Source organism: Panthera pardus, unplaced genomic scaffold (assembly GCF_024362965.1).
Source record: "Panthera pardus isolate Hobbes unplaced genomic scaffold, ASM2436296v1 HiC_scaffold_15, whole genome shotgun sequence".
NCBI lineage: Eukaryota > Metazoa > Chordata > Mammalia > Carnivora > Felidae > Panthera > Panthera pardus.
In genome coordinates this window covers 24,366,634-24,390,876 of record NW_026526710.1, presented here as the reverse complement: position 1 = coordinate 24,390,876, position 24,243 = coordinate 24,366,634, and the positions used below count along the sequence as shown (strand labels likewise).

At 49.6% G+C, this 24,243-nt stretch overlaps 1 protein-coding gene and 2 long non-coding RNA genes across 3 annotated transcripts; 1 reads left to right on the top strand and 2 right to left on the bottom strand.

The window, feature by feature from the left end:
• Positions 1-9,159: 9,159 nt before the first annotated feature.
• Positions 9,160-10,046, bottom strand: MIF (macrophage migration inhibitory factor). The gene is made up of 3 exons (XM_019437432.2): positions 9,818-10,046; positions 9,467-9,639; positions 9,160-9,342 (listed from the first exon to the last, which is right to left on the bottom strand). Exons 1-3 carry the CDS (start codon positions 9,923-9,925, stop codon positions 9,276-9,278), a joined length of 348 nt encoding a protein of 115 aa, XP_019292977.1. The 5' UTR covers positions 9,926-10,046; the 3' UTR covers positions 9,160-9,275.
• An 893-nt stretch (positions 10,047-10,939) lies between these two features.
• On the bottom strand, positions 10,940-13,298 carry LOC128777047 (uncharacterized). The gene is made up of 3 exons (XR_008422199.1): positions 12,603-13,298; positions 12,277-12,414; positions 10,940-11,520 (listed from the first exon to the last, which is right to left on the bottom strand). It is a non-coding gene; the product is annotated as an uncharacterized LOC128777047 (long non-coding RNA).
• LOC109259717 (uncharacterized) lies at positions 12,310-13,595 on the top strand. The gene is made up of 2 exons (XR_002076743.2): positions 12,310-12,420; positions 13,294-13,595. It is a non-coding gene; the product is annotated as an uncharacterized LOC109259717 (long non-coding RNA).
• Positions 13,596-24,243: the final 10,648 nt, after the last annotated feature.

The following is a 24,243-nucleotide window of genomic DNA, read 5'->3' as shown; positions in this document are numbered from 1 at the left end:
ACCCCATCACTTCCCATGAGCCTACCCCAGTCTCTGCCCTCCCCCATCACCAGGGAGCCCACTGTCCAGAGTGTGAGGGGAACAGTCTCCCGACCTCCATCACAGTTTTACCAGCTAGGCACGGACCTCTAACAATTCAGTTCGGCATTCTCTGTTTTTGAACTTTAAATAAATGAATATTTATCATCTGTGTATTGCACCTTGTGCTCAACATTCTATGCTGGTGAGATTCATCAATGGAGTATCTACAGCTTTTTCATTTCACTGCTGCATAGTAATCTGCACCATAAATATACCACAATTTATTTATCCATTCTTTTCTTGGTGGACATCCAGGTTGTTTTCCAGATAGAAGTTTCTTTAGAGTATAGATACCTAGGAGTGGGATTGTGGTTGTGTTAATTATAGCCAACGTGATGGGTGGTTCGTGGTATCTTGGGGTGGCTTTAATTGCATGTCCCTGTTTTCTACTAAGGTTGAGCACATTTTGCATTTGAGTCTGCTTTGTGAAGTGACTTCTAAAGTCCTATGGTAATTTTTATTGGGTTGTATATTGTAGGGGTTTTAAAAATATGTTCTGGATACAAGCCTTTTGTCAAGCATATGAGTTGCAAAAGCTGGTGTGGGTTTCCATTCTGTCTATGGTGTTTTACTAATATAAGGTCAAATGTGTCCATATTTTCCTTAGTCATATGTGCTTTGTGCATCTCATTTAAGAAATCATTAAGATGAAGGGCACCTGAGTGGCTCAGCCAGTTAAGTATCTAACTTTTGCTCAGGTCATGATCTCACAGTTCGTGGGTTCGAGCCCTGTGTTGGGCTCTGTGCTGACAGCTCAGAGCCTGGAGCCTGCTTTGGATTCTGTGTTTCTCTCTCTGCCCCTTCCCTGTTCCTGATCTCTCTCTCTCTCTCTCTCTCTCTCTCTCTCTCTCTCTCTCTCTCTCAAATACATAAACATTAAAAAAAACATTAAGATGATATTCTCTTTTAAGAGCTTTATGGAGAACTGATTTTTGTGTGGATGTGAAATGGGGACCCAGTTTGATATTTCTGCCCATGTGGTATGGTAGTCATTATGGCCCAGCACCTGTAACTGAACAGTGCTCCCTTTCATATAGATTTCAATGCTGCCTGGATCACATACCATGTCCATATGTGTGTGGAGAGCTGTTTCTGGGATTTCTCTTCTTTCCATCCTTCTGTCGTCTACCCCATGCTGCTTTCATTTTGCCTTGATTATGGAACTTAATAACAAATCCCGACATGGGGAAAGCAAGTCCTCCCACCCTGTTTTCTTTAAGAAAATGTTTTGGCTTCTGTTCGTCCTTTGGATTCTCATATGAATGGTAGAATTGGGTTCTCAAATTCCATTAAAATGTTGGAATTTCTATTGGGATGGTGTTGAATCATAACCCGGACTGGGGAGAAGTTGCATCATTACAATAAATGGTCTGTCCATTTATTTAGTTCTTTAGTGCCTCCCCTGGCCCCATGTGTTACTTTTCTAGAATTCTGCACATCTTGGATCTATTCCTAGGTACAGGGCAACTTATCTGCTAATTGGTTGCATGTTTCCTTTACCCTGCCCCCAAACCATCTTCTCTTCTTTGTATGTATGAAGTCATATTCTATACGGATGTAAAGTCATATCTTATTCTGAAAAACGTCTGTTTCTGCATCCATACTCAGTGTGTGTATTCTAAATATTCCTTGTCTTGAGATTTGGTAAATACACTATTATAGCGACTTCCCATGGGCTCAAATGTTAAACTTGTATAAATTCACACCCTTCATGTCCTTCTTTGGCTTTTCATCTAATCATGAATACCAGCGTCTTTAATGTCCACACACAGGTGGTCCTTCTCTACACTTTGAAATGGCAATAGGGAGACTGTAATAAGGACTGAACTCTCTTCTCTCCCTTGTAGCCATGTTTTGTTTTGACTGGCAGCAACTAAGGAATCACCCCATCACTGAAGGATTCATTCCTTTCCAAGGAGCAGGGCTCCTTTCCAGAACCTTTCCTAGCACACAGCCCTCATCCATACTTTGCTGTGAGAGGAGGAGCCCTGTGGATGGATGGGGTTCAAAGGCTCAGAGCCACTCACCTTTGGCTATAAAGCATTATCACCCTGTTTGTGTGTTGTCGGAGAAGGCTAGAGGTTGTCTGTTACAGTCTGAATGGAGAAGGTCGAGGGGAAGATTCTTCCACCTCTTATCTCACAGCTTCCTCTTGTTTTTTTCTCTTCAGTCTGGCTACCCAAACAGCTCGCTCAGGAGCAATGTCACCTGAGCATCATCAGCCCCACCTTCTGGCTGTGGGATTCATTCACATCCTTCTCCAAAGCTGTGCGGTCACTGGGAGGGGTCTGGGTCCTGGTTCCCTTTCCCTCCAGATGCACTGTCAAAGTCTGGGTATTCACCAGAATTTTAAAAAGAGTCTAAAGGAATTAAACCCAAAGGGTCTTTTCATTTCTCTCTGAACAAAAAGGAAATGGCCTTATTTTATAAACAAGAATATTATCCTCTGAATTATCAGAGAGCAAAAGAGGACACTCACCACCTGAAAAGTCAAGTGTTGTCCTAAAGAAAAACTGGAAGATTCTGACAGAGTTCCACCCAATTTTATTCTGTGTGGAAGCCCTGATGTCACATTGGTTTTTTTTTCCCCCTTTCTTCAAGTTGGTCCAGCATTCCTTGAAATTCATACCATCTTTGAGGATCACATGTTACAGTTGCAGATGGACATTACCTCCCCTGGTGGCAGAAGGGAGGAGAAACCTAGCACCAGCAAGAGTTCCTCATTCATAAGCCAAGTTGAAAACTTTGGAATTTGTTGCAGCTTCTTTGTGTATTGCTGACAGCATCAATGTGGTGTGAGAACACTTCGTCCACATGGTCTCTTGACATCTGAGGTCCTGGCACTCTTGCAGGCTGTCTAGTGGACACGATGGACAAAGTCCCGCCAGGACAGCAAGACCAGAAAGGTGGACATTTGGCAGGTGGGAAGGCTGGCTGTGGGGGAAACTGAGGGCAGTAGGGAGCAGCTGGAGGAGGGAGGGCCCTGGTAGGGTCAGGAAAAGTTTCCCCTTTGTTTGCAGACTGCCCCCAAGTGCCCCCAAGCTCTTGTCTGTTATAAATGAAATCCAGCAGACCCATCAGGGGGACAGAATCAAGAGTTTTTGTACCCAAGTACAAAGGGGATTTCGCTGGGAATAAATTGGCATTTATCAGTGGGGTCAGTTGGATAATTTAACAGATGATGACGGGACAGACAGGTGGGTGGTGTCCACAATAAAAATGGATTAGGGGTGCCTGGCTGGCTCAGGGCATGTAACTCTCAATGTCAGGGTCATGAGTTCAAGCCCCACATTGGGCATGGAGCCTACTTTTTTTTTTTTTTTTTAACGTTTTTATTTATTTTTGAGACAGAGAGAGACACAGCATGAACGGGGGAGGGGCAGAGAGAGAGGGAGACACAGAATCGGAAGCAGGCTCCAGGCTCTGAGCCATCAGCCCAGAGCCCGACGCGGGGCTCGAACTCGCAGACCGCGAGATCATGACCTGAGCTGAAGTCGGACGCTTAACCGACTGAGCCACCCAGGCGCCCCCAAGGAGCCTACTTTAAAAAAAAATGGATTAAAAAATAGATGGAAACATACCTCAGACCTGACACAGGGGAGATTCCAGAAGAAGCAAAAATGTAAATGTCAAAACAAAATTACATGACATCTTGAAAGAAACTGGGGGAAACAGTTTGATAATCATGGAGTGGGGAAAACCTAAGAATGACGCAAATCCCACGACGAGGTTGATAAGAAGTATGTGTCCTGAGTCTATCTACAAAGTCAAAATCCAGATGACAAACTGGGAAAAATATTTGCAACTCATAACAATGGGTTAATTTCTCTAATATATATAAAGAGCTTTAAAACAAGAAAAACATCCAGTGGGAAAATGGGCTTGAGGACTTAGTTCCCAGAAAAGGAAAAGGGAATGGCCATTGACCCTGTGAAAAGATGCTCAACTTCATAGTAAGAGGCAAATTAAAACCGTTTGGCTGGAGAGAAAAGCATTTTCCCCATCAGACAGCCAAAAATCAAAACTTGGATTGGGAGGGCCTCCCTTGTCCAGCTGGGTAGTGCCATAAACCCCACCTCTAAGCCGGACATCAGACCATATTAAAACATATTAAACCTTTGACCAAATGATTCTACTTCCAGACACCTATCCTACAGATAGATATACTTACACATGTGTGGAATTTAATATAGCAGAGCTAAGAATGGAAGTCTGGAAACAGCCTAAACGTTCAGGACAGGAACTGGTTGAATGGAATTGTGGCTGGTCCTAACAAGGGAATACTAGAGATTGTTCAAGTAGTAAGATCAACTTTTAAATGGGGGGGGGGGGGGAAGGCATAGTGCCAAACTCGTATAGAATATGCTATCATTCAGAGGGATATTATGCATATTTGCTTGTATACGCATAAATTATCTCTGGGGGGATTTGAGAGGATAATCCTGTGGAGGGAGGTGGTGGGAAGGAGCCTTCTCTCTGGGGATCCTTGGAATGCTCTGAATTGGAGCCGTGTGAATATATCACCGATTAAAATGAGAATCAAATCAGGTACACAAGAAACCATGTTGCAGGGGATGCAGTCATGGGGGGACAAGGGGTATGAGACTTCTCACTTGTAGCTTGGGGATTTGGAGCCCTGTCTGGATGTTTTCAGGGCAGACTTATGGGAATGTGGAGTCCAGATCCCACTGTTCTCAGATGGGAACTGAGGCTCCAGGAGAGAGGGAACAGAGCCAATTTCAAAAAACTGACAACTTTTGTCTCTTATGTGGGCTTCAAACACAGCAGAGATGTGCTCACTTAATAAGGAGGAAAAATCTGGGCCAGTGGCTGGTGGGTTTGCATTATGCCCCCCTCAACTCCCCCTTCACCCTAGTTCTGGAATTCTCACTGGAAGGCAGGAGGGCTGGAACCCAGTTTGGCAAATGCTCAGCTGAGGAGGGGAGCTGGGCTGGCAAGAAACAGTTTTCTGGCTTCACAGAAACAGTTTTGGGGGCCAACATAGTTGCCTAGTGGGGCAAGGAGTCAAGGAAGATAGTGGCCCAGAAACTTTGGAAACCTCCTCATCTCTGGGGGTCAGACGACCTCCCCCAGAAAATTGCACTATTTCTATCTACTGCTTTAAAGCAGTGGGGTAGCCCTGTGGCACGAGCTCCAGTGGTCGGTGGGCCCTGAGGTGTGGGCCGGTGTCCACAGTGAATGTTTCAGCTGTATTCCTGCGGGGGATGTGTGCCCAGCTTCAGGCCCTCCTCCCTCATTCACCGCCAGCACCGCCAGGCTCTGGGTGGAGAACTTGCCCACACCCCCTAGTCTTTTCTTTGCCCACCCAGGGAAGGGGCTTCATAATTTTTATCAAGACCAAAGTACGGGCATAGGCTACCTGCTCAGTCCTTCCCCTCCCTTGGCAACGTGATCCACATTAATCATGCCCAAGTCTATGCAATGAGATGCTCCAAGGTTGAAGGAATATGTAGGGACATCAGGTGACTCCTTTCATTTCACAGATGGGAGTGAGGCCTGGAGGGGAGCAGGGAAGGCGCTTGACTATAACAACCTCTGTGTGATTATGTGATCGGGCTCCCAGAAGCAGCGGAGGATTGAGGGGAGGCAGGGAGAGGAAGGCCCTGAGGCAGGGGTCTCAGCTGAGGCTGAAGGAGCAGTGGGTCCCTGCATGTGAGGGGTGACAAGGTGGGAGGCCTGGGGAAAAGCCTGCGCCACTGGCCTCTCCAGAATAGACCAGCTGTGAGGCTCCTGCATGCAGCCCTGGGCCCAAAGGCCACGGAGCTGGGTGCAGCCACCTCTCAATGCTCACAGGTTGCTGGGGGATACAGGAAGAGAAACCCCAGCTCACAAGGCCTGGACCAAAGCAGAGAGGCCTTGGCATAGTCCTGCACTGGGTGGCCTCATGGAAGGTTTCCCAGAAGGGCATAGTGTGGGGCTCAAAGTGGGCAGATGGGAGATAAGCATTCCCTGCAGAAGGAACAGCACCCGTGAGGTGAGCTGTGAGGACAGTCAGGTCTTTATTGGCAGATGACATGGTAGCACTGGAGCAATGATGGAGAGTAGGTGGAAGTCTATGTCCCCTCCCCCATCTGTTTCACACCTCACTTGGAGGCATTATTTGGAAATGAGTTTCTGCAGCTTTTTTTCAAGGCTCCCTGGGGCAGCCACTAGGGTTTGTAGGGTTTGAGGAAGGGACAGGCTGCTCAATGGGCAGTGGAGCCCTTGTTTTGGGCTAAATGCGGCTGACCACGGCAGCACTTGGGGGTGGGGGTGGGGGGACAGGATGCGGCTTGAGTGAGATACAGCAGCAGGCCTCCTTGGTGTACAGGGCATTACACGTTCCAGGGGACTTGGAAGTGGATCCCTGACTCACAGACACTCCCCTTTTCCGAGGAGCCACCATCTTGATCCCCCAGCTGGCCTCAGAGCCTGACACTTCCAGGTTTCTTGGGGGGGGGGGGGGGGGAAGGGGGGGCGGGCGGTGCAGGCCATACTCTGTTCTCCTGTGGGGCCTCCAGCCTCCCTAGACACAGCAGGAGCCCAGCCTATCTTGTCTCCCTCTCTGGTCTTGGGAGACCCCCATTGTCATGTGAAGCCACAAGGTAAGCCCTAACTGGGAGTGAACGTGTGGCTGACTCCTGGGAGATGACCGGCCCAGCACTGGCACACCCAAGGAAGCTAGGGTCTGTCCTCATCTGTGAAATGAGGGAGGTGGACTAGATGCTCGTGGAGACCTGTGCCCTTGCCCTCTCCTGACCATGTATGGTGTGGGATCTGAGAGCTAGACTCTAAGAGCAGATCTGAGCACACCCAGAAGCAGAAGAGATATTCTGTGCTGGGAACTCAGGGACGGGGGTCACACAGGAGCTGAGGGGTCGTGACAAAAGCCAGGGCCGGGGTGGGAGCAGTAGTTGCTCAGATCCATGAGGGAGGCCCCAGGTCATAAAGGAGGCAGATGAGACCTTCTGGCTTTAGCTGGAGCCACGCCACCATCCCCACCCCCAGGACGGACACAGATGTGGGGTTCCACGCCCTTTCATTGAGGGAGCTGGAGCAAAACACTCAAGAGATTTTTGTGGAAGAGGAGCATCTCACTCCCACCAAGATGGGCAACACCCTTCCAGCTTCCCTTTGAGCTGATTACTTCCTCTTTCAAAATGTGACCCCAACCATCACTCCTGTACTTCTGGAAGTAAATCCTTGCTGTCTAGGGCTGAAGGGAACAGTACCCGCCCCTACCCCAGGACCTAGACTAAGATGCAAAGCAGTCCTCAGGTATCTTGATTAGCAAGATGGCAAGCAAGGGTGGGCTGCCCCAGAGGACAGGAGGCCAACAATTCTGTGATGGGAGAGGAAGGGAGGATGCAGATCCACGCGGAAAGTGCCAGCTGACTGCACTCCATAGCCTTAGGGCCTGGGTTGTTCTGCATTTGCCACAATCAGAGGGCACATGGGACTTGTCCTCGGCTTTAAGCCTGGGCTGGGAACCAGGAGTTTCCTGCCCCTGCCTGCCAGGTGTTCATGGTGACACCACAGAGGTACCACATTGGCTGGACCACTGACAGCTATCTCAGGGAAGGAGCTCATGGACACAGCAGACCCCCCTCTGTACACACACAGCCCTTGTCACTACCTGTGGCTCAAAGGCAGGATTGTTCCTCACTCCCTCCAAAGGCTTGGTCCGGGTGACAATGCTGTTCCCTATAGGCCCTCAGCTTTCAAAAGCAAATTCACTTAAATTACATGTTTAAAGAAACAAAAAATCTTCCATCTAAGATGATCTTGCCTAGAGAGACTGAGCAAGAGCAAGGGGGTCTCAAAGGCACAGAGCCATCAGGCATCCAGTGGAGCCCCCTCCCTGTGCAAGCAGGTAAAATGCACTTGACTTCTCCCACAGGTCAGGCAGTACGGGCTGGCCCTTTGCTTTAGTCAACACACAAGTGCTGGCCCTGGCTGACTAGGGCCAGTTCCAGGCATAGGAATTCCTAGTGCTAGTGGCTGGGTCTCACTTAGATGGAGATGCTGTAGGGGCTATGGAGCCTCTCACACCATGGGCTAGAAAGGCATTCTAGCCCAAAGGCACCTGCTCTGAGCAAGCAACATGGCAGCTGAGGCCCCTATGGCCCAATATGGGTGCAGAAATTGCCCACTGTCTTATCATCTCCACAAGGGAGCCCCTGCACTTGACCGGAGGGGCCTTGGATCAGTTAGACTCCAGCACACTGGGCCTTGATACTGATTTTATTGTTGACAGTGCCCCGAGGGCCAGGACCTTCAGTGTCCCTGCAGGGTGCACTAAACACCTCCTGAAGGCTTTCCAGAGGCACTATTCCATAAAACATGAATGGCTTCAAAACTACAGGCCCTGTGTTGTGTCCAGAAACTGTTGTGGTGGAGACCTGGGTGCCTAAGGAGAGCAGAGGCCAGACACAGATTTGAGGGACGTCAGGGCAATATAACCAAAAACTCTGCCTCTTGTGCACCTCCCCACTCCCACCTGAAAACTGTCCAAAAGTTCCAGAACAACAGGACTTTCCAGGTCAAGAAACTAGGGCACTAGGGCAGGGTTTGATCCTGGGGAACAGGGAAGTGAAGGCTTCCTTTTCCCAGGATACCCTTTGCCCATCTGGTAGATGGAGGAAGGTAGGGCTGGGAGAAAAGCCCAGACCCAGCTGACTCTCCAACCTCTAAAGCAAATCAGATTTTGATCCCAATCTCTCCCTCCCCTTCTCCCCCTGACCCGACCCCAGCCAGCCTGAGCCCAGCCAGCCCTAGCCTATGTGGTGGCCCCGCCCCCGCATGTGAGAATGGATTCAACTCTGGGTTCCCGCCAAGGGCACAATCGTGAACCTGCCCTGGGAGGGCCAAGCTGCAAACGGCGTTGAATGGGAGGCTCCGATTTGAGTCGGATTCCTGGGTCTGTGGCCCCGGGCAGGATGCCAATCAAGGCTGAGGCTTCTGCTGGGGGCACAGGACAGACAAGGCTAGGCAAAAGGACTCCCGCCCTCTGTTCCCCAGTCACTGTCCCGGCCCTGCACCCACTCCTCCTCAAGCCAAGGAAGCCCGAAGCAGCAGCAGCCTCCAAACCGTTTATTTCTCCGGACCTGGAGGTGGGGGTCGCTGCGGGCGAAGCGGGCACAATACTGCGGGCAGCAGGGCCTTGGTGCAGGCGGGTAGGGCCGGCGCGGCCCTCAAGCGAAGGTGGAGTTGTTCCAGCCCACGTTGGCCGCGTTCATGTCGTAGTAGTTGATGTAGATCCTGCGGGGCGTGGAAGCCAGATTCAGCGGGCTGCGTTGTCACGGGCCTTGAGCTGCACCCCTCGGCGCCCCCACCGCCCCTCGGCGCCCCCACCGCCCCTCGGCGCCTCCAGAGCCCCACGCACCTATCAGGGCTGACGCGCAGGCGCTCGGCCAGCAGGCCACACAGCAGCTTGCTGTAGGAACGGTTCTGCGCGCCGCCGATCTTGCCGATGCTGTGCAGGCTGCAGAGCGCGCACGGCTCGCTGGAGCCGCCGAAGACCATGAGCTGGTCAGGGACCACGTGCACCGCGATGTACTATGGAGAGACGGGGTGCGGTCAGCCGGCCCGCGAGCCCTCGCCTGGGCCCGGGCGGCCACCCATTCCATCCCTTCCCTGCCCAGAGCCTCGGCCTGGAGTCGCCCCCTCCTCGCCCCCAAGCCCGGAACCACCTCGTCCGGCCCGCACCCCTTCTCCCTGTTCTCTCCTGGCAAACCTGGGCCGGCTTGCCGGTGGCCTGCGCCAGCTGCTGAGTGAGCTCGGAAAGGAGCCCGTCCGGCACGGAAGCGCGGGGGACATTGGTGTTCACCACGAACATCGGCATGCTGGCGAAAGAACGGCGGGGACGGGTGCACAGGAACCCACCAACGCGCGAAAGGCTGCAGCACGGTAACCTGAGCTACGTGACCGCCGCCTGGTGCAGCCCAACAGGAAGCTGAGGCCCCGCCTCCTGTGACGCCACCGCCGGCGGACGCCCCGCCTCCGTGCCGCTGTGGGGCCCTCCCGGCTGGTGACGTCATCGGAAGCGGAGGCCCCGCCCCTGTGCGGCCACAGCTCTCTCCTGACTGGTGAAGTCCAGGCTGGCGGAGACCCTGTCTTGGCGGAACTTGGGTTGCTGGCTTCCTGGACCCACTCACCCTCTCAAAGCCGTTCTTCACGCGGCGGCCAGAAATCTTCCTATCCTTCGTTTCTTCGCTAGTCCTTTACTTTAGTTACTGACGTTTATTCAGCGACGTGTGTGTGCCAGGAGTTCGAGATGCAGCAGTTAACTGAGCACGTGGCCCCTTGCCACCCTCCAGGAGCTCACAGCCAGCAAAGTAGATGAAGTCCCAGCCCATTCCACCACACGCACCGAACCTTTGTGTGCCCTGAGTCTCCAGGGCTACATGTTCCCCAAGGCTGTAGTCCTGGGCCTGTGTGTGTGTGTGTGTGTGTGTGTGTGTCTGTGTGAGAGTGATGGGGAGAGGTAGGCATTGCTGCAGGTAGAAGGGGGCAGCCAGAGTAGAGTCAGGGGCAGCATCCAGGTGCCTTCCCTGCACCCTTGCTCTTTAACGTAAGTGAGCATGCTGGGAGGTGCCAGGGGGAGGGGCAGGGAATAAGAGATGAGGCTCAGGCAGGGCTCCATAGACCAAAGGCAGTCAACAGCTCTGTCTCGGAGCCCCTGCTCCCCTGGACAACTTCTCTGCAGGTCTGGGAACTTTAGCTCCTCAGGGGAAGCCCCACCATAGTTAGGTCCTCTAGGAATGCCCTCCCTGAGAGTCTTGGTGAATTCTTCCCATCCCTTCCACCAATGGTAAGCTCAGGGGGCATCTAGTGGGTAGCAAGCATACAAGAGACCCAGACTGAATACTGGTTGAATGAACGAATGGGTGAATGAAGACAGTCATGACACGGCAGGAAGAGGATAGGGCAGTGGCTGGATTGGGACCCTGACCAGGCCTGCAGGCCTTGCCATCCCTGGGAAGAAGGGCTTGTGGCTACGTGGCCACCCCACTTCCACTCTGAAGAGCCCCCTCTAGTCAGGGTGCTGTGCTGGGGAACAGATCTCTCTCAGGTGCTCTAAGGGGCACATTGTGTTTGGCCAAGTCCTCAGAGCTCTCCAGGAAGGTCCTGTCTTTGGCATCTGGCAGGTGCTATCCAGTTAAGGTGGCACAGCACACACTGGCCTTGATATGCTACAGCAAGCAAGGACACTTGTGCCTGTGGGACCAGCCAGTATCCACTCAAGTAGGTCCCATGGCCCAGTTGTGCAATACCCTGCAAGTGTTTGTTCCTCCACCTACGCCCCAGGCTGCTTCCTCACTCTCACACCCTATGCCCAGGCCTCCTTACCGCTGATGGACTGATGCACTCCACGCCATGTCGACAGCTCCCCCGCCCCCTTCCAAACTCAGTAGCCAATTCAGCACCTTCTGCTTCCTGTGTCCAAATCCAAGTGCGTGACTATTCCTCCCACACCTGTTGGCCTGCCAGTGAAATGTACTTCCCTCCACTGTCGCCCTTATCCTTCCCTCTCTCCACCCACCCCATCACCACCACCACCACCTTAGTTTAAGTTAGCTGGTGAGAGGCCTAAGAAAATTAAAACTTAAAAGCTTAAGTTACGGGAAACCGAAACCTAACCAAGCTTAACCAGCTTGTTCTGCTTCTGTACAATTGCTTGGCGCGCCCGTGTATTTCTGATCAATCATAGTTGCCTGGCATATCCGTGTATTTCTGATCAACCATTGTTACTTGGCACATCCGTGTATTTCTGATCAATCATAGTTGCCTGGCATATCCGTGTATTTCTGATCAACCATTGTTACTTGGCACATCCGTGTATTTCTGATCAATCATAGTTGCCTGGCATATCCGTGTATTTCTGATTTCCCCATGACTTGTTTGTACCTGTCTATAAAAGGGGTGTAAAAACCTCTCTCAGGACCTCTCGGCGTCACCGGCAACGAGGGCGCAGAGGTCCAGGTTCGAACCTGCAATAAATGACCCTTGCTGCTTAGCTTTGACTCTGGACTCTGGTGGTTCGTTTTTGGGGGTCTCTTAGACTCTGGGCGTTTCACTGGCTTCACCTTTGGCCTAGCATGGACCCTGTGATAACGCCATGGTGGACTGTTCTTCCTGGGAGAGGAGTCTATTTCCCTGCCCCCTGCCAGCAGACCTGGCCATATGACTTACCTTGCCCAATGAAATGCAAACAGAAATTATGTAAGTGACTCCAGGAAGAATATTCAAGAGCCTGCACCTGCACCCGGTTCTCTGAGATGGTGGAAGTGTGACAAGATGGATCCACACCAGCAAACACCAGCAATGCCCCTGTAGGTGAGCCACTGCGATTTTGAGGTTTACTGTAGCATAGGGCAGTCTTCCCTAATCAGGACAGCCTATTTACTAATTACCCTTCCCTTTCCCAGTAGCAGTCCGTGCCATCTTTCTAGAAGGGCATCTGGGGAGGTGATATCATTCACAGGCCCACCCCTTACTAGCTTGGACACTTGACTCACCCCCTCTCTGAGATTCAGTTTTTCCCCCACCTGTAATTTGAAGATAGTAGTGTCCACCTTACAGAGGAGTGTTCTGAGGACCAAGCGGCCTAAATACTGGTGATAGTCCCCGCTGATATTAGAGGTAGTACTGTCACAATGCCCTGGCATGTCACAATGCCCTGCCCCACATTTTGCACCCCTCCCCCTTGGTCCCTGAGACTGTGCACTGTCCTTAGGGACCATGCTCCTGACTCTTGGCTCTGGCATTGGTCCTGAAATATGGTTTGCATGCACTTTACCTCATCTACCTCAGTTCCTTGGGAAAGCCCCAGAACCCCTGGCTTTAATGTGGTCCTGTAACATCCCCAGCACCTCTCCTTCCTTTGAGGCCATAACCTTATTCCTATTTGTGCGTTAATGTTTCCTTGCTAGGTGGTAAGCTCCATGAGAGAGGGGACTGGACTGTCTCTTTTTGGCCATCGCTGTTTGCCCACCTCCTTGACCCATTATTACCTCAGTGGTAGGCAGAGGGCCTCCAAAGATGTCCATGATCTAATCCCTGGAATCTGTGAATGTTATGTTACATGGCAGAAGGCACCACACAGATGTGATTAGAATTGCAGACCTTCAAATTGGGGGGTCACTATGGATTATCTGGGTCGGCCCAATGTAATCACACAAGCCCTTAAAAGCAGAGAATTTTTTCCAGCTAGACTCAGTGAGATGCGGCAGAAGGGGAAGTCAGACTCAAAAGCAGGAGAAGGACTTGATGCGCCATTACTGGCTCTGAAGATGAAGGAGGCTAGGAGCCTCAGTCATACAACCACAAGGAACTGGATTCTGCTAACAACCTGAATGGACTTGGAGAAGTGGGTTCTTCTCTAGTTGACCTAGGGACACCTTGACTTTGGCCGTACAAGACCCTAAGCAAAAGACCCAGTCACTTGATGCTGGACTTCTGACCCACAGAAAGTGTGAGATAATAAATCTATGTTGTTTTAAGCTGACAAATGTGTGTTGATTTGTTCTAGAAGCAATAGAAAGGTAATACACTTGGCATTGATAGGGGCTTGATAATTATCTGCTGAACAGCAGGGACACATGCACTGGGAGGTGTTGGCAGGCTGCTGAGCCGCCTGGGATCATCTCCCCTTTCCTCTTCACTGACCGAATCCCAGTTCTGTTTGATTAGAATACTCGCTGCCCCAGAGCCCCTGACAACCAGGCATGGCCACGTGAAGCTCATGCCATGTGTGGGGTTTATGGGGAAGCAGGTGATTTGCTAACGGAGGTGCCACCCTTCCCTCTTCTTCCTGCCCGCTCCCCAAACTTGGACCTCCAAGATATGCAGCAACCGTTAGGCAACCATGAGCTGGAAAAACACAGGCCAAAGAGCCAGGAGTGGCAGCCCAGAGGAGCCTGGGGCTCTGAAAAATAAACCCCTCTCTGCTCAAAGCACTGCTTATCAGGGTTTGTGTCATTTGCAGCCCCAGTGCAAGTCCTGGCTCCTGCAGAGGACTTCCTGAGTGCCATGTCCAGGCATTCCTACTGCAAGTGTTTTTGCTTCAGGCATTTTCATGGCAAACGTTTTTGCCACATCACTGACTGGTCACAAGGCAGTGTCGCCATAAAAGATAAAATCAAGAAAAATAAAAGAGGGACATTCATTAAAAAGGACATAATTAATGAAACATGAAAACTGAATAATAAAACTACCTGGCTGAGAAATACAAAATTTTTGGATACATTTATTTTTTTTTAATGTTTACTCATTTTTGAGAGACAGAGAGAGAGAGAGTATGCACGTGCAGGAGGGGCAAAGATGGGGACAGAGGATCTGAAGTGGGCTCTGAGCGGACAGCAAAGAGCCCTATACGGGGCTTGAACTCACAAACCGTGAGATCGTGACCTGCGCTGGAGTTGGACGTGCAACCAACTGAGCCACCCAGGTGCCCCTAATATATTTGAATACATTTAAAACGTGTGTAGATTCTATGCAAATAACTGATTTTATTTTGTGGATTGTATCTATGTATGCTTTCAAGATCTTTCATTCATAGTATTGCACATTTTTTTTATTCATCTCATGAGGCATCACAGTTTTTCTTTTTTCGCTAAACTTTCTTCCTTCATTAAGAGAGATACCTGTTTCTAAACACTAGGATGCATTTTTTTGTTTGTTTTTATTTTGTTTTTACTTTTTTTAAATTTTTTAATGTTTATTTATTTCTGAGAGAGAGACAGAGAATGAGCTGGGGAGAGGCAGAAGAAAGAGAGATACAGAATCTGAAACAGGCTCCAGGCTCCAAGCTATCAGCACAGACCTGGATGAGGGGCTCGAACCCACGAACTGGGAGATCATGATCTGAGCCAAGTCAGATATGCAACTGACTGAGCCACCCAGGCGCCCCTGTTTGTTTGCTTTTACAGGTGTAGTTTTGAGAGACAAGGAGAGAGCATGAGTGGGGAGGGGTGGAGAGAGAGGGAGACAGGATCAGTGGCAGGTTCTGCGCTGACAGCAGAGAGCCCTATGCAGGGCTTGAAGAACCATGAGATCGTATATACATATACATAGGGTGTATATCACATCTTTATCCATTATCCATTAATCAATCGATGGACACTTGGGCTGCTTCCATAATTTGGTATTGTAGATAATGCTGCTATAAACATAGGGGTGTATGTGTCCCTTTGAATGAATGTTTTTGTATTTGGGGGGTAAGTATCCAATAGTGTGACTACTGGATAGTTCTATTTTTATTTTAGTTCAGTTTTAGTGGGTTTTTTTCTTTGTGAAAAACTTCTACATTGTTATTTGTTCTTGGTATTTTGTCACATGTCCATTCATAGACCTTCCATAGTTCTATGGGAAATGCAGTCAATACTCTGCACCCCTGTATAGACCATTATGAAGGCTAAGATTCATATAATACACAAATGGGAACACTGTGTCAATGGAGAAACAAAACCAAACCATCAACCAGTTGATGAAACCGAAGAGCCCAACCAGTTATTTTTTTTTTTTTGTATCTTTTACAGCAAAATTGTTTCACAGCCAATTAGTTATGTGGTGAATTGCTTACGGCGAAGATGCTTACAGGAAAACGACCTAGAACCGTCTGGTGGGTAAGGACTGCCAGGCACGAAGCGGCAGGGAAGAAAACCTCCCAATGTAGGGACATGCCAGCTGGGTAAGGGGGAATATGGCCCACGCAAGCACTCAGCAGACTCTAAAAGCAGGGAGCATTTCTGTGGGCAGGATCTGAGTTACCTGAGCTGGAAAGAGGGCATAGGGAGGACAGAGGCCTACTGGCACCCCACTGTGGGGCTACCTGCTCTTCCCCTTGCTGCCTCTCCCCTGCCAGCAGCCCATGTCCCGGGGCAGTCCACCCTTCCACAGCCTCCCACAAGCCTCATTTCCCTCAGCATCTCTCTCCTGGTCACGCAAGGCTCGTCACCCCTACAGCAAAAACCCAGCCAGCCCTGAGCCCTCAACAGTCCCTGAACTCATCAGTCCCATGCCTTGTTCACTGAACACATTGTGGTTCACATGTGGTGAACACATTCAGTGAACAAAGACACGCGAAGATGATTCCTCCCCACCTCATTCCTGCTTCTGGTCACAGTGGGAAGACACATGGGGGTCAGCTGTACCTGAAGGTACGGGATTGCAGAGGGGGGTGTCTGCCAGGAGACCACCACATGGCAAAGAAAGGGTCTAGGTGTGGTGGGGAGCCAGCAATCACAGCCAGTTCTCCCCACAGTACCCTGAGACACGGTCCAGAGAAGGTGATCTGGGTGAAGTCACTTCAACTCTCTGAGCCTCAGTGTCAGAATGGGGGGTGAGGTGGTGACTCCTTTCCCATAGGCTTGTGTGAAGATTAAAGGGGCTAAAAGGACAAAGGGCAAAGTCCCTGGCTTATAGTAGGTGCTCAGTGAATGCCTGAACTTACCATATTGTACCCAAGTGTCCTGGAGCAGGAAATGAGCTAATAGACCTCAACCCCAATGGTGGACATGCAAGCCAAGAGGGTGACTGTGCTCTCCTTCCCTGGTGTCCAAGTCCTGTCCCAACCCACCCCTGTCCTCACAGGATCCTGTCAAAGCCAAGGCCAGGCTGCTCAGAAGGCCCCCAGGCACTGTTCTGCTCCTGGTGCTGCATAGTCCCGCTCAGACTCACATCCACGAGAGCTCACAGCAGCCTGTCCCAAAGGTAGTGTCCTGGACTTCTTGGAAATCCTTATTTCCCAGAGGACACATAAGCATGCACCCTGGTGGCAGGGCACCTTAGAGAGTATGAGGTCACTGGTCATTGGAGTGTCATGGGAAGAGACCATGGGAGGGTCTGGCTCCCTATAATTACAGGATAAATTCCCCACCTGGCCTTCAGGCCCCCCCCCCACTTCACCTTAGAGCTCTTCTGCCCCATGGATGCTAGGCTTCCCCGCCCACACATCAGCTCTGTCCAGGGCTTTCCCATCTCCATTCAGTAGCATCTATGGCCCTCATGAAGTCTTCCTGACACCTCTAGCTGGAAACCTACCCATCCTTAGGCCTCATCACCCTGGGACACCATGGACACATTTTCATGGTCTGCCTCCAAAGAAAGCCGAGTATGTGTGTGTGTGTGCGCACATGCACAAAAAGTTGGCATCCACCCCTGGAATGTGGCTCCACTGCTGGAGCCACAGGGATGAGACCTGGGCTCCCCCTCAGCATCCTTGTCCTTCTTTGAGTGTCTGGTTCTCCCTAACCTTTGATTTCCTGCTGCCTGTAGAATGGAGCCAGGGAACCAGCAGCACAGGGACTCTGATCTCCTGCAAGGTCTGTAGGAAGGGCCAAACTGTGGACTCTCTTCCCTCCTGTCTCTGCAAAGCCTTAGCTGTGGCCCTTTGGCCTTGGCCTCCATGCCCTACCACCAGCCCTGGATCTACCCTCAGCACTGGCTCAAGCCCCAGGTCCACCACTAACCCATAGTGTCACCGTGGATGCTTCAGATGGCCTTTGGACCTCCCCCACAGAATGGGATCAGATAGCAGAAGAGCCAGGGTCTGGAGGCAGTGTACTGCAGTGGTCATGACCACCCAGGTTCAGTCCTGGCCTACCACCTGGTGGTGTGACCTTGCTCCTTGGATAAGCCACTGCCTTCATGTGCCTCTCCTGCTCCTGTGTAAAACAGGGATAATAAAAGCACTTATTTCTGGGGGCATTTGCTCAGGTTAGAGGTGCCAATGCTTGTGAAGCACTCAAAATAGTCTCAATAAGTGGAAAAGCCTCCATAGATGTTGGCTCAGAATGGTGTTGTTGATGCTGTGGTTGTGAGACTGTTTGACTTTCTTCAAGGTGAAGGTCACCGCTTCCTCCCAACCCTGGTGCAGCCTGAGGACAGGGACAGTGGTGGACACCTCGGGATACAACAGGCCCTAAGACAATAAACTGGATAAATTGAAGGAATCAATGTAATCAATGGATGATTCAGCTGAGGCATGGAGAGGACAACCTGTGTCCCAATAAGAGGGAACCGAGTGTCAGGGTCTGGGGAGGGGTGGATGAGGGCGAAGGCAGGAGAATCAACTGCAGCCCTTTGGAAGCCATGCGGCCCTGACCCTTGAGATCAGGGCATGAGAACTGGTAGCCAGGTTTGCTGGCCCAGCAGGGAGAGGCTGGGCCCCAGAAGCTGAGACTCAAAGCCCGGGTAACTAGCAAGCCAGGGAGAAGGTGTGTGAGTCAGGAGAGGGAGCTAACCTGGTGCTCTGGAAGATGGGAGAAGCCACACTGTCTGGTGTCTGGGCAGGTGAGTCAGAGCTGGGGGGCTTTTGTCTATGGAGAAGAGCATTTCAGGGGGGCTGGGGGACTGATAGATATCAGTAGATAGGGATGTGAAGGGGCTGGCTGGTGGGACCCCTCCATCAAGGGTAGTCTGAGGGCCCAAGGTCAGGGACTCACCCACCAGGCAGGCCTCCCTGTCTCTGCAGTCAGGGAGGAGGTAGCACAGGCTCTCAGGGAACAGGGGCAGGGAGACAAGCTGGAGCAGCCCAGGCACCAGGCAGCTGGCAGGCAGCAAGGCCCAGGCCTGCGTGGGTTTCCCAGGAGCTCCCTGGGGAGGCAGAGGAGAGTCCAGGTCAGATGCATCCTTGCTAGAACCCTTCCCTTACCCCTTGTTCTCTTGCCTGCAGGCCTACAGAAGGTCTGCATTGTCCTGTGCTTCTTCCTAATCAGGATGTCAGCCCAGAAGAGGAGCAGGAAGTTTCTCCTGTCTCATAATGCCCTCACTCTTTACCCAGGGGCCTAGGCCCTGCCCCTCCCTGTCTTGAGAAAAACAAGGCTCTGAGGCTGACACCCTCCCACAATCCTTCCATCACCATCACCCCCTACCCTGTGCAGCCTTCGCTCTGCCCCCTGCCCTATGGAGTCTCACCAGGCAGTTCACACTCAAATGGGAAGGCTAGTAATAGCCTTGGCCTAAACTGGCAGATTTCAGGCCACGGGATTTGAAAAATCATTTGAGGACAGAAAGACTTACTGGTGTCCCCAAACCCTCCATGCAGGTTGGCATCCAAGTTGCCCAAGTCTGACCCCTCCCATCAGGATCCCCAGGGTTGGGAAGATAGCTGAGGCCACAGATTCAACCCTTATCTCATACCATAAACAAAAATTAACTCAAAATTGATCATCAATGGGGCGCCTAGGTGGCTCAGTTGCTTGAGTGTCCAACTTTGGCTCAGGTCATGATCTCATGGTTCAGTTAGTGGGTTCCAGCCCAGCGTGGGGCTTTGCACTGACAGCATGGATCTTGCTTTGGGATTCCCTGTTTCCCCCCTCTCTCTGCCCCTCCCTACTCCCTCAAAAATAGATAAACATTAAAAAAAAATTTTTAACTGTTAAAAAAAAAGATCAACATAAATATAAAAGTAAAAGTTAAAACTACCAAACATTTAGAGGAAAATCTTTGCAATGATAGACAAAGACGTCTTAGGACACAAACTGCATTAATCATATGAGATAAAACTGATAAATTGGACTTTATCAAAATAAAAATTTCTGCTCCTAGGCACTATTAAGAAATTAAAAATGCGGGGTGCCTGGGTGGCTCAGCCGGTTGGGCGTCTAACTTGTGGTTTCAGCGTGGGTCCTGATCTGGCGGTTCATGAGTTCTGACTATCAGTGCGGCCTATCTGTGCTATCAGTGCAGAGCCTGCTTGGGATTTCTCTCTCTGCTCCTCCCGGCGCTCTCTCTCTCTCTCTCTCTCTCTCTCTGAAAAAAAAAAAATAAACATAAAAATTTTATTAAAAATATCATTAAAAAGGTAAGTTACAGACTGCAAGAAAATATTGGCAATACATATATCTGATAAAGTAATTGCATCTAGAATGTATGAAGAATGTCCTCAACTCAAAACTAATGCAAACAACCCAATAAAAAATGGTGAACACTAGGGGAAAATCTAGATGATCAACCATGGGTTTGGTGATGCCTCTTCAGATATGACACCAAAGGCACGATCCATGGAAGAAAGAACTGATAAGCTGGACTTCCTTAAAAGTAAAAATTTCTGCTCTGTGAAAGACACTGTCAAGAGAATGAAAAAACAAGCCACAGACTGGGAGGAAATATTTGCAAAAGACATATTTGATAAAGGGCTGTTAACCAAAATATACACAGAACTCTTAAAACTCAGTAATAAGAAAATGAACAACTTGATTTTTAAAATGGGCAAAATAGGGGCGCCTGGGTGGCTCAGTCGGTTGGGCGTCTGACTTCGGCTCAGGTCACGATCTCGCGGTCCGTGAGTTCGAGCCCCGCGTCGGGCTCTGTGCTGACAGCTCAGAGCCTGGAGCCTGTTTCAGATTCTATGTCTCCCTCTTCCTATGACCCTCCCCTGTTCATGCTCTCTCTCTCTGTCTCAAAAATAAATAAATGTTAAAAAAAAATTTTTTTTAAATAAATAAATAAAATGGGCAAAAGACCTTAACAGACACCTCACCAGAAAATCTACACATGTCAAATAAGCATATGAAGAGATGCTCCACATCACATGTCATCCAAGAAATGCAAATTAAAACAACAATGACATATGGGGAGTCTGGGTGGCTCAGTCAGTTGAACATCCGACTTCGGCTCAGGTCATGATCTCACAGTTTGTGGGTTTGAGCCCTGAGTCGGGCTCTGTGCTGGCAGCTCAGGGCCTGGAACCTGCTTCAGATTCCATGTCTCCCTCTCCCTCTGCCCCTCTCCTGCTCGCGCTCTGTCTCTCTCTGTCTCTCAAAAATAAATGAACATTAAAAAATAAAATAAAATAAAACAACAATGAGATATCACTAGCAGTTGTTAAGTTGCCAACATCCAAAACACTGACAACACCAAATGCTGGAGAGGATGTAGAGCAATAGAAACACTCATTCACTGCTACTGAGAACGCAAAATGCTACAGGCAATTCGGAAGATAGTTTGGCAGTTTCTTACAAAACAAAGCATACTCTTTTTTTTTTTAATTTTTTTAACGTTTATTTTGTTTTTGAGACAGGGAGAGACAGCATGAACGGGGGAGGGTCAGAGAGAGAGGGAGACACAGAATCTGAAACAGGCTCCAGGCTCTGAGCTGTCAGCACAGAGCCTGACGCGGGGCTCGAACTCACGGACCACGAGATCATGACCTGAGCTGAAGTCGGATGCTTAACCGACTGAGCCACCCAGGCGCCCCTAAAACAAAGCATACTCTTATCCTGTCGTTGAGCAATCATGCTTCTTGGTATTTGCCCAAAAGGGTTGAAAATGTACTTTGACACAAAAACCTGCACGTGGATGTGTATACTAGCTTTATTCATAATTACCAAAACTTAGAAGCCACCAAGATGTCCTTCGGGAGGTGAATGGATAAATAGACTGTGGTTCATCCAGACAATGAAATATTATTCTGTGCTGAAAACAAATGGGCTATAAAGCCACGCAAAGACTTGGGGGAAACTTAAATGCATATTACTAAGTGAAAGAAGCCAATCTGAAAAGGCTACATACTGTGCAGTTCCAACTACAGGACGTTCTGGAAAAGGTAAAATTATGAAGACAGTAAAACCTCCCTCATTGGTTGCTAAGGATCAGAGGAAAGGGAGGGATGACTAGGTAGAGAAGAGCACTTTTAGGATGGTGAAAATACTCTGTATATACTACAGTGATGGGTGCGTGTCACTATACATTTGTCCAAACCCATAAAATGTAGCACACAACATGGCTGCTGGGTGCTAATGATGTGTCCACATAGGTTCATGGATTATAACACATGTATCACTCTGGTGGTGGATGTTGATAATAAATGAGGCTATGCATATGTGGGGGTAGGGAGTATTTGGGAAGTGTCTATATTTTTCTCTAAATTTCGCTGTGAAATGAAAACTTCTCTAAGAAAAATAAACTATTTTTTAAAATCTTTTTAAAGATGTTTTAAGTTTATTTATTGTTGAGAGAGAGGTGCCTCTAGTATTTTTTAATATTTAAAAAAAAAAAAGCAAGTAATTTCCATACCCAGTGTGGGGCTCAAACCCACAGCCCCAAGATTAAGAGTTACATGCTCTACTGACTGTGCCAGCCAGGCACCCCCTAAAAACAATAAAGTCTTTGGGGCACCTGGGTGGCTCAGCCCAGTAAGCGTCTGACTTGGGTTCAGGTCATGATCTCACAGTTGGTGAGTTCAAGCCCCCCATCAAGCCCCACATGGGGCCCCGCATGGAGCTCCATACTGTCAGTGTGGGATTCTGTGTCTCCCTCTCTCTCTGCCCCCCTCCTACTTGCATTCTCTCCCTCCCTCTCTCAAAATAAATAAATGAACTTTAAAAAATAATAAAATAAAACCTTTATTAAAAAATCAGTGGACAGGCTTTCCCTCTGCTCTGGGAACATGGTGGCAGCCTCAGGGAGAGCTCTGCTGTGAAGGGGCAGTAGGGAGCAACCGCCAGCAGGAGTGTGACTTCAGCCTCTGTCACAGAACACCGTCATCATGGAGTGCTGGTGGAAGGTGCCACAGGAGGGAGAGGGCCGGAAGCTGTGCCTGCACTGGTGACACTGCATCTACGAGCTGGTAGAGAGAACACCCTGGAGCTAATCCTCACAGTCAGTGGGAGGACTTGGAGTACTAGTGACCTGGACTTGGTGAAGAAATCTTTGGGCAGGAATTGACTACTGTCTCCAGGTCTGGCGGTAAGTGCATCCCCTGAGACCAAGAAATTGGCCGAGGAGGAGAAATTGCTGAGACAAGAAGGAAAGTTAGAAAAGATCCAGAGCAGGGCAGGTGAGATGACAATGACATTTCTAAGAAGCTGTCACCTAGAGGCAGGAATGAAGAACATCTTCAAATGGGAACTAAACCCTGAAATAGTTGCCCACCATTTCTTTCTTTTTTTTTTAATTAATAATTTTAATGTTTATTTATTTTTGAGAGAGAGCGTGAGCAGGGGAGTGGTGGAGAGAAGGGAACAGAGGATCCGAAGCAGACTGCGCTGACAGCAGAGAGCCCGATGTGGGGTTGGAACTCACGAACCATGAGACCATGACCTGAGCCGAAGTTGGACACTTAACCCCCTGCACCACCCAACTGCCCCTGCCCTCCATATCTTAAAGAATCCTGGTTGCTGTGGTCAGCCCACATGTATTAAAGTTACCAGAGGACCCGTCACTAGGTGGGGTGGACACTGGTGTGAGGGGATGGTAAATGGGCTTGATGCTGTGAGGTTACCTATGTCTGTGGTGAACTCTGAAAGGCCCAAGACCGAAAGGTACAAGTACTGGATGATCCAAACCTACTCTCCTTCAACAGCAACACAGCAAAATCAGAGGAGCGGTGGAGCAAAGATGGGTCATCACCCTGAAACCACTCCCCCCTCTGACCAAGTAATGGAATTTTATTCTATTTTATTATTTTATTTTATTTATTTTTTATTTATTTATTTTGAGAGAGAGAGCACGAGCAGGGGGGAGGGGCAGAAAGGGATAGAAAATCCCAAGCAGCCTCTGCACTGATAGCGCAGTCAGACATGGGGTTCCAACTCACAAACTGTGAGATCATGACCTGAGCCGAAACCCAGACTCAGTGGCTTAATCAACTGAGCCACCCAGGTGCCCCTATTTTTTTTTTTTATATATTTTTTTAAAAGTTTATTTATTTTGAGAGAGAGAGAGAGGGTGAGCAAGAGGAGGGGCAGAGAGAGAGAGAGAGAGAGAGAGAGAGAATCCCAAGCAGTCTCCATGCTCTCGGTGCAGAGCCTGACACGGGTGTGATCTGACAAACCGTGAGATCATGACCTGAGCAGAAACCAAGAGTTGGATTTTTAACCAACTGAGCCACCCGGGTGCCTTCAAATAGTGGAATTTTAAAGAGCATATGGGGACATTGGCCTAAACTGCATGTACACGTTGAATCCTCCATATTTCCCACCTCCGTCTTTGACTGTTACACATCCAGCCTTATTGGGGCAGTCCTGCTCAAGGAGTACTAGGCTGTAGATTTGATAAGCTGAATACTAACAGATGGAAACAGTCTAGATCCTATTTAGCTGCCACCTCCCTTGGAATTTAGTGGAACAAATAGGAGAGCTAAACACCATCTCCAGTACTGGGCTCATCTTCATACACACTGGACATTTGTACCTCAAGAGGAGATAAAGAGGT

Coding starts and splice junctions, on each gene's coding strand:
- MIF (XM_019437432.2), bottom strand. CDS start 9,925: ATGCCGATGTTCGTGGTGAACACCAATGTCCCCCGCGCTTCCGTGCCG. Junction 9,640..9,817: donor CCACCGGCAAGCCGGCCCAG/GTTTGCCAGGAG, acceptor GTCTCTCCATAG/TACATCGCGGTGCACGTGGT. Junction 9,343..9,466: donor CTGCGCGTCAGCCCTGATAG/GTGCGTGGGGCT, acceptor CACGCCCCGCAG/GATCTACATCAACTACTACG.